Source organism: Xiphophorus couchianus, chromosome 6, assembly GCF_001444195.1.
Source record: "Xiphophorus couchianus chromosome 6, X_couchianus-1.0, whole genome shotgun sequence".
Taxonomy (NCBI): Eukaryota; Metazoa; Chordata; class Actinopteri; order Cyprinodontiformes; family Poeciliidae; genus Xiphophorus; species Xiphophorus couchianus.
This window is the reverse complement of record NC_040233.1, coordinates 28,952,002-28,964,971: the sequence shown is the minus strand read 5'-3', so window position 1 is coordinate 28,964,971 and position 12,970 is coordinate 28,952,002. Positions and strand designations below refer to the sequence as shown.

General features: G+C 40.9%; 1 protein-coding gene across 1 annotated transcript; it reads right to left on the bottom strand.

Moving 5' to 3' along the window:
- Positions 1 to 1,861: 1,861 nt before the first annotated feature.
- On the bottom strand, positions 1,862 to 5,931 carry LOC114145979 (E3 ubiquitin-protein ligase TRIM21-like). The gene is given in 3 exon segments (XM_028019699.1): positions 1,862 to 2,132; positions 2,627 to 3,686; positions 3,689 to 5,931. Coding segments are annotated over 3 exon segments (1,302 nt in total). The 5' UTR covers positions 3,837 to 5,931; the 3' UTR covers positions 1,862 to 2,038.
- Between the last annotated feature and the right edge of the window lie 7,039 nt (positions 5,932 to 12,970).

The window sequence follows — 12,970 nt, the reverse complement described above, 5'->3', positions numbered from 1 at the left end:
TTACACTGTTTCGTGTTTCTCCAGCTACCAGTGCAAGGATTTCTGGTGTAGGAGTTTGATGTGGAAAAATTACAGTTAGGTTACACCTGCTAGTTGTATTGCTATATGTTTATTCTAAGTTCTGTATTTTCCCACCAAGTTAAAGCTGTTTGGGTTTCATGCACGAGGTTGAACGTTGTTTTTCCCAGCTGCATGGGAACCAGCCTGATTCCCAGGCTTTGGATCCCTTTGTACAAAACTCATGTGTTTCTCTGCCTGGCAGAGTTTTCCGTTTCAGACTTGCTTCATTACTGATTGTCCTGTGACTCTCTGAGTTGTGCAAAATTCATGAATAAACCTGACTGAGTGATTTTACCTGAACAGTGCTTGGAAATAGTTTTTTCCACGACAGAGTTATATTTTATTTTATTTTATTTTGTGTCTTTCACAAAAATAAAACAAAAATTTAATTCTGTTTGTAGCATTAAAATATAATTTATAATCCTATAAATCAATACTGTAATAATTGTCAGTGTTTATAAATATTGGTTTTAATGGTGAAAATAGATCAGAAAAATTAGTTAGAAACCACATATATCATGGATACACTATAACATATAAAGACCTATTTCCGTTTTTTATATGTTATATAAAGAGTGGCAGGTAAAACAATGTACTTTTTAAATCATAAATCACTGTAATCATTGTATCCCTCTTTAATTAAAGCGCTTGTTCTAGAATAGCACCCCTCGTGGTAGCATCGTGGTGTAGCAGCTCTCTTAGCCCTGATTTGTTCTTTCTCTAAAGGTTTAAACAAACTTCCTCGCCCTCCTGGAAACATTACCATCCATGCTTATGGGTGTGAACCTGCGACCGTATCACCAAAACGTTCCAACAACTTCTTCTGATGCAGAAATGAAAGTCCTCTGTGATGAATATTATTTACTGTCCATCAAACAGAACAACGAGGCATCTTGGAACCTGCATAAATATAGTTCTGCATTTATAAAGAGGAACGATGGCTGTTTAAAGGGAATAAAGCTGCAGACCTGACAAAACATCAGAAACATCAACACACAGGTAGAGGACAGTGGTGTCTTCTCAATCTGCTTTTCATAGCAGAATGAAAGTCATGAAGCCTTTTCTGATTAAATAACAGATTTATCTAAATCTGGGCATAAACCGAGGATTCATTTTTGATCTGAACCTGTTTTAACCAATCGTTGTATTTTTGTTCCACGTCATCTTTTGTAGAAAAATCTGTTACATTCTCCATTTGTCAGATCATAATGCAGCTTTACTCCAAGTTCACGTAAAAATAAATGAGAATAGACCAAAGAGTTCTGATATGTCCTTTTTATTAGTTTCCAATCAACCAGGTTCCCCTGATACCATTATTAGTTACACCAGTTTCTCCAGAATAAGATACAGAATTAATCTGAGCATCAGTTAAAATAAGTTTCAATAAAGTCAAGAAATACATTTAAACACAACATAGTCGAGATAAAAACACTGAAATAGAATCAATGATTCTCCATATATGTCACTTTTACTCAGTGATTCTACCAACAGTTCAGTTAGAAACAATAAAAATGGCGGCAGGAGGAACATGTGACTGGTTTTGGTTCTGGTCCAGAACCGGGAATAAAACCTGCTTCTAACTGGCCCAGTTATAAAAGTATCAGCCGGACCGCTTTAACACATAATGTTTACAGTGAATAACTGTTTTCATATGATTAGTTATGAGTTTTTCCTTCAGTTTTATTTCACTGTTAGCTTTAATTTAGTTTCTTTGAGTTTCTAGTTTTATATTTTAAAGCAGAACAACAGACTGGATCTGGAACTAAAGGACAACTGCTGCTGCTTCTTTAATATAACTTTGTTTTATGTTTTCTCTCTGATCATAAGTACTTTTATAAATAATATATAAAGGAAGTTCTAGATGGATGTAAGATCTGAGGATATGAGAGGAGCTTAATTTAAAGCTGAGCTAATCAGGTGATCATATTAGGATTTTACTGCAGAGTCTCAGATTGATTCTTCATGGAGATTCATCAGATCAACAACCCGCCTGGTCAACAGGACAGATGATCAGAGGAGCAGAGTTTTTACCTCCATCATTAAGGCCAGGACCAAAGTATGGGTAGAGTTTTGATAGGTATTTTCCTTTCGAACCTAAATAAAAGAAAGAACCACAGACAACGTATATGAATTTTACGTGGAGCTTTTGCAAAAGGGAAGGCTCTGCCAAACTTCTCCTCCGAGCAATTTACAGAGCGTTCTGATCTGCTCTCACATGAGCTCCTGTTTTTATTGTCTAAGAAGGACAGGCAAGGGGGCAGTCAGGAAAAACAACAGAGGTCGTAAAGCTTCTAACCCAAACATCTAACAACCCAGGTCCAGATGTGATATCTGATCAAAAGTCTGAGCCCGGTTCAAATCTCGGTCAGTACTGTCAATAAAACAAAATATGACTGCTCACAGGTAGTTACTAAATTAGGAGGTGCGTAAAGTTGAAATAGTAGTGTTCACTCCATACACACGTAAGGAAGAGAACACTTTAAACAGAAAATCACAATGATCTATAGGCTGAATGTGAACTAAAGTAAGAATAAAATGATAATACCAAAAAATCTCTAACAGTTTCTCCTTGAAGCAGCAGCCAGTAAAGGAGTAGATCAGAGCTGCAGCATCTACATCATAGAAGGAGACCAGACCCTCCTCATAATCCACAAACACCCCCACCTTCTGAGGACCAGGATGGAGATGGAGACGGATTAGAGATCCAACAAAAGCTAAGTACTCATATCCATTTCTCAACCCAACAGCCCAGAAACCGTTCTGAGGCCTGAGAATGGTGTCTCCCTTCCTGTCAACAGATTCTCTGGCCACTCCTAAAGTCCATTTAGTTTTTCCTTTAACTTGAACCTCAAAGTAAAATCTGCCTGAAGAGAAACTCTGCTGTCCTAAAACATTAGGAAACAGAGAAAATCTCTCTGGATTGTCTAGAAGTTTCTTCTTCACATCTCCATGTTTCACTTGTTTTCCATCATCAGACAGGATGAGGTTAGGATGAGCCGTATCAGGATCCAGAGTCACATCCACTGCAAACTGCTGGATCCTCTTCATCTCCAATATCTTCTCCTTATTCTGCTCAAACAGAGCCAGAGCTCTCACCACAGTCTCCTCATATAATGGTGGATGAACTCTGACCTCTGTCCAGGTCTTGGTGGGTGGAGCATCTTTCAGGGAGGAGAATCTTTGGAGGAGGTGGAGGTGATCTTCATCCTGTGAGAGCTGCTTGACCTCAGAGCTCCTCTTCTTCAGCTCAGAGATCTCCTGTTCCAGATCTCTGATGAAGTCTTCAGCCTCTTTCTCTGTAGTTTCCTGTTTGTCTTGGATCTCCTTGAGGAGCTCCTTCAGGCCTCTCTCAGCAGACTCTATCAGAGCTGTGAAGACCTGAACACCTTCTGCTTTCTCTCTGTCTGCAGCATCTTTACTGATCTTCACCGACTCTCTGATCTCCTGGATCTTCAGTCGTCTCTCCTGGATCATCTCCTGAACTTCAGCCTCCGTCTCCCCCATCCAATCTTTTAACAATCTGTTCCGCAGGTCATTTTTTAAAATTTTCTTTAAAACCGTGAAGAACATCTCCCTGCATCGATCAAGTGTGTAAGTCTGCATCATCAAGTCCACAATGTCGAGGGTTTCAGGTGTTTTTTCTTGATTGCTCTGTGTTCAGGAAGAGTCTCAGGTTGTTGCAGGAACCACCTGAATTTATCAAACTCTTCCTGACTTAATTCTTCCAAAGTGTTCAAGATGTCTTCTTTCTTCATCTTCACTCTGAACAAAAGCATAAAACACAGTGAAACAAAATCTGTTTGTGATACAAGAAAATAAGGCTGGACAGCAGTTTATACAGACTAAACACGACTTTTTATTGCAGAATGTTATTAATTCTGTGAAAATTAAAGATTTTCACTGCCTTGCATGCGGTCAGAGATAATATAATTAAAATATGCTGAATGTGTGGAAGGTTGAGGAATAGATATCCATCCAAGCATTTTCTATACTAGACATGCTATAGCATAAACATGCTCTCACTGTAGAGTTTTATGAGATTCAGACATCTGAAATTCTTTTTTCACACCTTTAATCTATTTCTATATTTTCAGATTTTTTAGGTTTAGGTTCTGTATTCTGTATTCAGTATACACTCACTGGCCACTTTATTAGGTACACCTGTCCAGCTGCTCATTAACACAAATATCAAATCAGCCAATCACATGCAGTGAGGTGAGGTCAGGGGAGGCAGAGCTTCACCTGTCATTATGGAAAAATAATATATAATTATCAAATGATTTATAATGCTATTTTCACTACGTGGTTTGTACTATGAAGTATTTATCTTTCATTTAGCTTAACTGTCGAATATTGACTGTCCACACAGTAATATTGGGCTTTTAGAGATGCCGTAGTTCTTGTTCTGCGCATGAGATGAGGTAGTCATTCGTTCAGGCACTTGGGTTTGTTTCCACGCGTTTCATACGTGCCACCAAGTAATAAAGTATAATTCATAACAATGAAATGCAGAATGAGTTAAGGGCAAAATTAAACATGGCTGACACCTCAGGCCTCAAAGACTAATGGATAAAATGAAAATAAAATCAAATCTGTTTCATTTCATTATCAGTATAAGTTGGTATTTTTTCCTAGATACTAATGAGACCATCAAGGTCACGAGACCCTGGCCAGTCTAATAACCCTGAAGGCTTAGGTTCTCATTGGGGACAACAATAGATATTAGATATTCCTCCATCAGTGATCATTCCTGATTACATCCTATAAATTTGATTCTCCCAACCTGAATTTCAGAACTGAAGAAGTCTTTTGGATGAGAAGGGAAACGTCTCCAAGTTAACAAGAGAAGTTCAGTTTCCTTCATACACAAATCTCAAAATTATAATGTTCAGGATCACTGAGAATCTTCACCAACATTTTTCTTATGTGCTTTATTATCTTTATAATTATGGAGGCATAAACAATGAATTTTCCAGCACCATTTCAGTGAGAGCTGAAGGTTCTTCTCTCCTTTAATAAGCAGTAAGCTGAGGCTCCAGCTTCAGGCCTGAACGGTTCCTAAAGACAAAAATATTCATCCTGTTCCACTGGTTCAGTGGAACAGGATGAAACTCTAGAGGACATTTTAATGTATTTACTATTGTACAAGTAGAATGGTCTGGTTTGACTATCACTGACTTCAATCAACAACACACACTGAAGAAAATAAGTATTTCAACACGCTGCAACTTTGCAAGGACTTCAACAGAACAATGTGAACATCGTCCCAACAAAGGTTGTAGAACACAAACACAAAAAGCAGCAGATGCAAACTGTTCCCAAACAACTGAGAGGGAACCGTCTCTGTTAAATATCAGGTCTGGTTCACGACTTCTTCACTCAGCATAATATTGAAAGAAACTCTGTAATGAAAAATTACAGCCTAGAAATTATTCTTGAATTGTGAAAAAATATAAATCCTTTTTTTTAACTTTTGTCTTTATAAATTCACTGATTGATTGAACTGCAGGATGGCAGCTGATTACATGAAAACAAAGGTTGCATTTTCTGTTTGTCCTCTGGGAACTCTGGCTTCCTCTCAGTCCAAAAGCTTGACTGTAGCTTTCACTGATTTCTCTGAACTGCCTTGGTACGTCTGTCCATCGAAGATCTGTCTTGGATCGCTACTTTTTACTTGTACAAGTATTGCTACTGAATTGTCAGTACAGCTTTTCGGGAAGCTTCCCTCCACTGCTGAAACTCACTGCTGTGCTGCGTCCTGTGCTTCCTTGCTAAAACTCAACAAATATCCTGGGTCGTTCTCACCAGTGTTTGATTCAGCTGCTGAGTTTGTTTGTCTGGCCTCCAGCTGTGCTCATGTTCTGACAGGTTTCACTTTAATGTGTCTATGTGAAGTTAAAGTATTTAGAGGTGGAGCTCCACCTCTGACTCCACCTGTTTTTCCTAGAATTGTTTTCTCTTTTATGTTTATCTATAAGTGCTGTCTTAATGAAAATTAATTAAGAAGTGCATTATGTACTGAAGGTTGTATAGCACAGCTCATGCTAAAACTTCAAGGTACATGTTTGAGTCAAATGAACATTGTTCTCAGTGTTGTATAGTAACGAAGTAAAAATACTTCACTACTTTACTTAAGTATATTTTGGAGTACTTCATACTTTCCTCGAGTATGAACATTTTTTATGACTTTCACTTTTACTTCACTATATTTCCGAACTTAATTGCGTACTTTGACTCCGATACATTTTCAATGTGTGGTTTAGTTACTCGTTACAAAAAAGCGAGAGAGAGAAACAAAGTGTTTTGACCCCACCTACTGATTAGCAAGTAGCAAGTAGGCTACCGAACAAAGTCGGTAGCCTGCTTGCCTGGGCTTGTTCATCACCACCAATAGGATACACCTGTTTAGCTTCTCCCATTAAACACAAAGCAAGTCTCGCAATCAGCAGCAGCCACATGGAGGAGGAGACGGAGACCACAACGACTGCAACTACGTCGGACACGGCTACAGGGGAACCACCAGCTGGTGACGAGAGCCCATGGCCTTATTTAAACACAATATACTCTTTCGTGGGTGTTAAAGATTCGTCGTACCGCATGCAGTTTATGTTATTCCTGCGCGAAGATGTGGAAATTCTATCTTACAAAAACTCCCCGTCCAACTTGAAGAAACACATCGAGGTAACTTCTTATGAAATGGTTATAATCCTCCTGTTTCAGTAACTATAGCTTGGTCACTAGACACTACTGTATTGTGAAACGTTGACCATAAATGAACTTTGTTTGGCATTGTTTCAGTTCCATACGTGGTGTATTTAGCTTAGGCCTAATGTTGACTGTAGCAGGCTACCTAGACTCCTCTGTTCAAGGGGGACAGAAGCCATAGCGATAGCAATTTAGACTAAATTTAACGAATATAGGAAAGGCATGCAAGTTCAAAACCACAAACCATTAACATGTGCTACTCTTTAAAACTGGAACAATTTATTAGCAGGTTTAATTTTGCCTGCACTTGGTTGGGTACATTATTTTTAAGTGTATTTGACAAGTTTACCAAAATATAAAAAATGTCATTCAAACTGCATTTGCTTTGTTTTACTTTTTACTTGTACTTTTCATTACATTACTTGAGTACATCCATTTTTACAGTAGTTTCCATACTTAAGTACAAGAAGTTTCAGATACTTTAAGACTTTAACTCAAGTAACATTTCAGTCAGTGACTTGGACTTTTACCAAAGTCGTATTTTGGAGAGGTACTTATACTTTTACTTGACTCTGAGATTTCAGTACTTTATACAACACTGGTTGTTCTTTTATTCTATGAACCACAACATGTCTCTGAAATTCTGACCAAAAATGTAGCATTTATTTGCAGAAAATGAGAACGCAACCAAAACAATTCATGACAAATGCTAATGTTTTAACTCAGGAAGAGCTCAGAAAACAATATTTGGTGGACTAACAGTGCAGTGGTCTCTTAATTTCACTCTTAATATACAGTATGATATAAATAAAAGGTTTAGATCAAAGCTGTTTCATGTAGATATTGACCTTGTCAATATCAAGTCAAAGAGCCAGTATATAAATGTTTTGAGTCCAGTTGGTTTACTGGCTTTAATACTACAGAGTTATCCGAGTTCGCCCGAGCTAGAGCATAAAGCCCCAGGTGGGAACTGTTGCCACACTAAAACATTCTTCCTGTTGTACTAGTTGAACCACAAACTTGACTGTTGTGTGGAAACTGAACAAGGGTTGGCATGGTGTCGATATTCAACAGTCAAGAAACAATTTTGATATTGAACTTCAGGAGTGGTTTCACTGTTGCCACAATGTAGAGTCTGATTAAAGAGTTTAGACTGAAAATTGCTCAGACCAAATGTTAAGAACTTCATTAGCGCCTTGGCTGCCTGTGGCAGGTGCTGTGATCTTTCGAAGTGGGATGGCTTCAGGAAAACAAAAGGCAGCACACATGACTGTCATCAGTTTGGTTCTGGGCAACAGACCCTCACAGTTCACCAGGAAACGCTTAAAGAGCTCACCAACATTCAATGTTGCCTTAAAAATTCAATGAATGTTTGTGACCCACGTATGGAGGCCTTAGTCCTGGTGGCCGAGGTCCCAGGTTCCATTTCCAGCCTGGCGACATTTGCAGGTCTTCCCCTCGGTCATTACCCACTTTCCTGTCCACTAGTGATGGGTCCGGCAACACCGATGCATCCCCTCATGCATCAAGCCCATAGACCAAAACCCGCGTCGGTGCGCATATTGATTTCAGCAAGTCATGTGACCGATACAGAAACTGTTTTGAAATGACGCTGAGGCGCCAAACTGTGTTTATAAGGAAGCGAATCTGTCAACAGGATGCATTTACCAAAAAGATTCTTTATCTTTTATTGTACGGCATCAACTATGGAGCCTGAAGGCAAACGAAAGTTTTCCGCAGTGTGGGGCCATTTTGATCTGATCTTACATCGGAAAACAAGTTTTCATTTCGTTGTTTCATCCGGTTCTTTTCAGTTTGTACTTGATCTTTCTGAATCCAAATTCAGCTGAAATTCAGTCTTACTTTACTTTCAGATTATGTTCTGCAGGTTAAGTGTCGCACATGTTTGACAGAAATGTCTTATTTAAATAAATTCACCTCCTCAATGCTGAGGCTTTATAGGGCAAAGCATGAGAATGAAGTCGCAGATACACCTGGATAAACTCAGGTATGCAGCCATTCTACAAATTACTCAGTTGCTTTTTATAAATTATTTCATTTAAATGTATTGTTTACGTAAGTTTTGTCTACAGCAGGAGAAGTTGTGTCAAAAAACCCAGAACAGACTAAATTACAAAATGTTGGAAAAACTTATTTTTTTAAATGAAGATTTGTGGGAAAAAACAAACAGTCCACCATCATCCTCATTCCAAACATGTTCACTTTCATTTTCATCACTTGGTTCATGTTCACATTATTTATTGACTGTATCGAAGAATATCAAATATATTTTGAATTTAACTGAAGATATGAAATAATACAATATATAATATACAATAAAATACAATGACTTAAATCTTATTGTATAGACTAGGTCATCAAATCAGCCTGTCATCTACGTTGCCTGTAGAGATTTTTAATGTCCAGCAGGTGTCAGTATTCAGTGACGCAGCATCGACACAGTATCAATACAGTTTTGCTTTGGGTCGAAACGATACATGACGCCTCATTTACCCATCACTACTTTCAACTAAAGGCCACTAGAGGACTTTTAGTTTTTCAAGAAACAAGTCAAAACAAAGAATACCGTCTGTCCCAACAAGCACTGCACTTGACAAGACACTAAAGCAGCGAAGCTGTAGAGCAGGGGAGCCCAAAGTCTGTCCTGGAGGGCCGGCATCCTGCACGGTTTAGTTCTCTTCCTGATGGTAGTAACAAACTTTTCAGCTTGTCAAAGTTCTTCTTAGGCCTTCTAACAGCCACCATTTGGTCCAGGTGCGTTAAACCAGGGAGAGAACTAAAACATCCAGGACGCCGGGCCTCCAGGACCCACTATGGGCCCCCCTGATGTAGAGGCTTGTAGAGGCTAGCATAGCGCGGCTTAGAGAACCATGGAAGGAAAACACTCAGAACTGGCAACAGCTCCCTTTAAACTCTGGCTGATGAGAGACTGATCAGGTGTGAGTGATCAGCACCTGGACCCACGCCCTCCAACTGGAGACGGTTTCCTGGCGCCCTCTGGTGGATAACAAACCCCACAGAAACCAAAACCCCGGATTCCCAACATAAAGGATCATTACTGGCACTGGGTGTAACACAAAGCAAACTGGTAACCAGTAAGCTGGTTTCTGTAGAAAGAGCAGCTTCTTTTACAACTTGAGGGAAAAAAAATACAAGAACCAACCACAGGAATGCTTCAAGCTTCAGGATCTCTGAGCAGGGGCTCCTATGGGGGGAAAGTTATGACAATTCAAAGGGCTCCTGACCAACAGGGGGCCTCCACAATTTATTTTTTTGTTCATAGAAATTTAAAAAATGGGCCCTGTCAATTACAAAATTAATTATTTTGTGTTTTTTTAAATAGCTTTTAGCAGTAAAAATTAAACGTTCCTCCTCCCAGACCAAACAGGAGACATTTACCCTGAAGCTCCTGGATCTGCAGGAAATGGTTCCTGCTGGACGATGTTCAGCAGCAGTTAGTGGAAAACAAGAACGACTGTGGCTGTTATTATGCTGCTAAGAAAAATAATAAAGTTAGGTTTTCAAAAAATAGAGAGAGAGGTCAGAGGTCAGCCTGATCTTTAGCTTCCAGCTAGAACGGAACCTGACTCTAGATCTATGAATATAGATCTATACATCTAGATCGCTCCTCTTTAGGTCCAAAGATAATAACTTCAGTTTTGTTTCTGTTCAGCTGGAGAAAGTTTTATCTGTTCTCAGCATCTGTTCAGTGATTGGATGGGGTCAAAGGTCATCTGGTGACATCATAATGTAGAGCTGTGGATCTTCTCAGTATCGATAAAGAGGGTCAAACATTAAAGAGGTTAATACTTTTTATTGGCAGCTCTAACCATTATATATCTAACCCTAACCCAGGCGTGGTTCTATTGATGATTCCCAGTTCACTCAGATTTCAGTCTGTAACTGGTCAATACTGGGACCAGTATAGCTGACTGGTATGTTTCCAAACCCAGCAGATAAAAAAAAATCATTTTCCTTCTGTTATTATCGTCTCTGCTGCTCTGACACCAAACTGAGACAAATCAGAAGGTTCTGGTCGGAACGTGACTAAAGTCCAAAGAGCAGAACCAGTAACTAAATTATGACTGAGAGAACACACTCACAGGTGTGGCGTTGGCACGGCAACAGGAACAAATCGGGCGTGTCTCTCTGCCTCTGTGTGTGTTTGTTTCTAATGCCTTGTGGGGACCATTTTCCTGACATACACTACGTTGTGGGGCCCGAAGCCTGGGCCCCACAAGGCGAAACGCTGTTTTTGGGTCAGGGGTCAGATTTAGGACTAAGGTGTGAATTGAGTTTTGGTTGGTTAGGGTTAGATATGTAATGGTTAGGGTTAGGCTGTAGAAATGAATGAAAGTTAATGGAAAGTCCCCGCAAAGATAGCTGCGCAAACTTGTGTGTGTGTGTGTGTGTGTGTGTGTGTGTGTGTGTGTGTGAGGTTCAGGGTGTGTGCGTGTGTGTGTGTGTGTGTGTGAGTGTGTGTGAGGTTCAGGGTGTGTGTGTGTGTGTGTGTGGGTGTGTGTGTGTGTGTGTGTGTGTGTGTGTGGGTGTGTGTGTGTGTGCGTGTGTGAGGTTCAGGGTGTGTGTGTGGGTGTGTGTGTGTGAGTGTGTGTGAGGTTCAGGGTGTGTGTGTGGGTGTGTGTGTGTGAGTGTGTGTGAGGTTCAGGGTGTGTGTGTGTGTGTGTGTGTGTGTGAGGTTCAGGGTGTGTGTGTGTGTGTGTGTGTGTGTGTGTGTGTGAGGTTCAGGGTGTGTGTGTGTGTGTGTGTGTGTGTGTGTGTGTGTGAGGTTCAGGGTGTGTGTGTGTGTGTGTGTGTGTGTGTGTGTGTGTGTGTGTGTGTGTGTGTGAGGTTCAGGGTGTGTGTGTGTGTGTGTGTGTGTGAGGTTCAGGGTGTGTGTGTGTGTGTGTGTGTGTGAGGTTCAGGGTGTGTGTGTGTGTGTGTGTGTGTGTGTGTGTGTGTGTGTGTGTGTGTGAGGTTCAGGGTGTGTGTGTGTGTGTGTGTGTGTGAGGTTCAGGGTGTGCCTCCCTGCTGTCGTCGCCTCAGGACAGAGTTTACACATGAAAACAATTCGAGCTGCAGGGAGGAAAAATTACAGCTTAGACCAAATCAAACACGTCCAGATTGTTTTTAACTCCTGTGGGTAAAATACAGTCAGAACAGGACCTGAATGGGTCAGAACCGGGTCAGAACCAGGACTTTTTTATTGAAAATTCTGGCACTCTTTTATTTCTGATTCTATTTACTTCCAATGGTTGAAATTTTTCATTTGTTTCTCTCATATTTTGTGATTTTATGTCGGTTTGTTCTGATTCTCTTGTTTTTTGGATTTTCTAGAAATTTTCTTTGCCCAGTGATCCTGCAGATTGTGGAGTAACGGACAGATTAGGCATTAAATTATGAGATTATTTTTAGTTTTGATTTCTTGCTGCCTCCCTGCTGGTTCTGATCTTTCTGCAGAGCTCAGCTGCATGTTTACAGCAAACATCTGGACCTTCGTCTGTCTGACACAGAGACGTTATTGTCCAGCTCTCTGTCTCTCTCTCTCCTTGTCTCTCTCTCTCCCTGTCTCTCTCTCTCCCTGTCTCTCTCACCCTGTCTCTCTCTCACCCTGTCTCTCTCCCTGTCTCTCTCTCTCTCCCTGTCTCTCTCCCTGTCTCCCTCTCTCCCTGTCTCTCTCTCTCCCTGTCTCTCTCTCTCCCTGTCTCTCTGTCTCCCTGTCTCCCTCTCTCCCTGTCTGTCTCTCTCCCTGTCTCTCTCTCTCCCTGTCTGTCTCTCTCCCTGTCTCCCTCTCTCCCTGTCTCTTTCTCTCCCTGTCTCTCTGTCTCCCTGTCTCTCTCTCCCTGTCTCTCTCTCTCTCTCTCTCCCTCTCTCCCTGTCTCTCTCCTCTCCTCTCTCTCTCTCCCTGTCTGTCTCTCTCCCTGTCTCTCTCTCTCCCTGTCTCTCTGTCTCCCTGTCTCTCTCTCTCTCCCTGTCTGTCTCCCTGTCTCTCTCTCTCCCTGTCTGTCTCTCTCTCTCTCCCCTCTCTCCTGTCTCTCTCTCTCTCCCTGTCTGTCTCCCTGTCTCCCTCTCTCCCTGTCTGTCTCTCTCTCTCTCCCTCTCTCCCTGTCTCTCTCTCTCCCTGTCTCTCTCTCTCCCTGTCTCCCTCTCTCCCTGTCTCTCTCTCTCCCCTGTCTCTCTGTCTCCC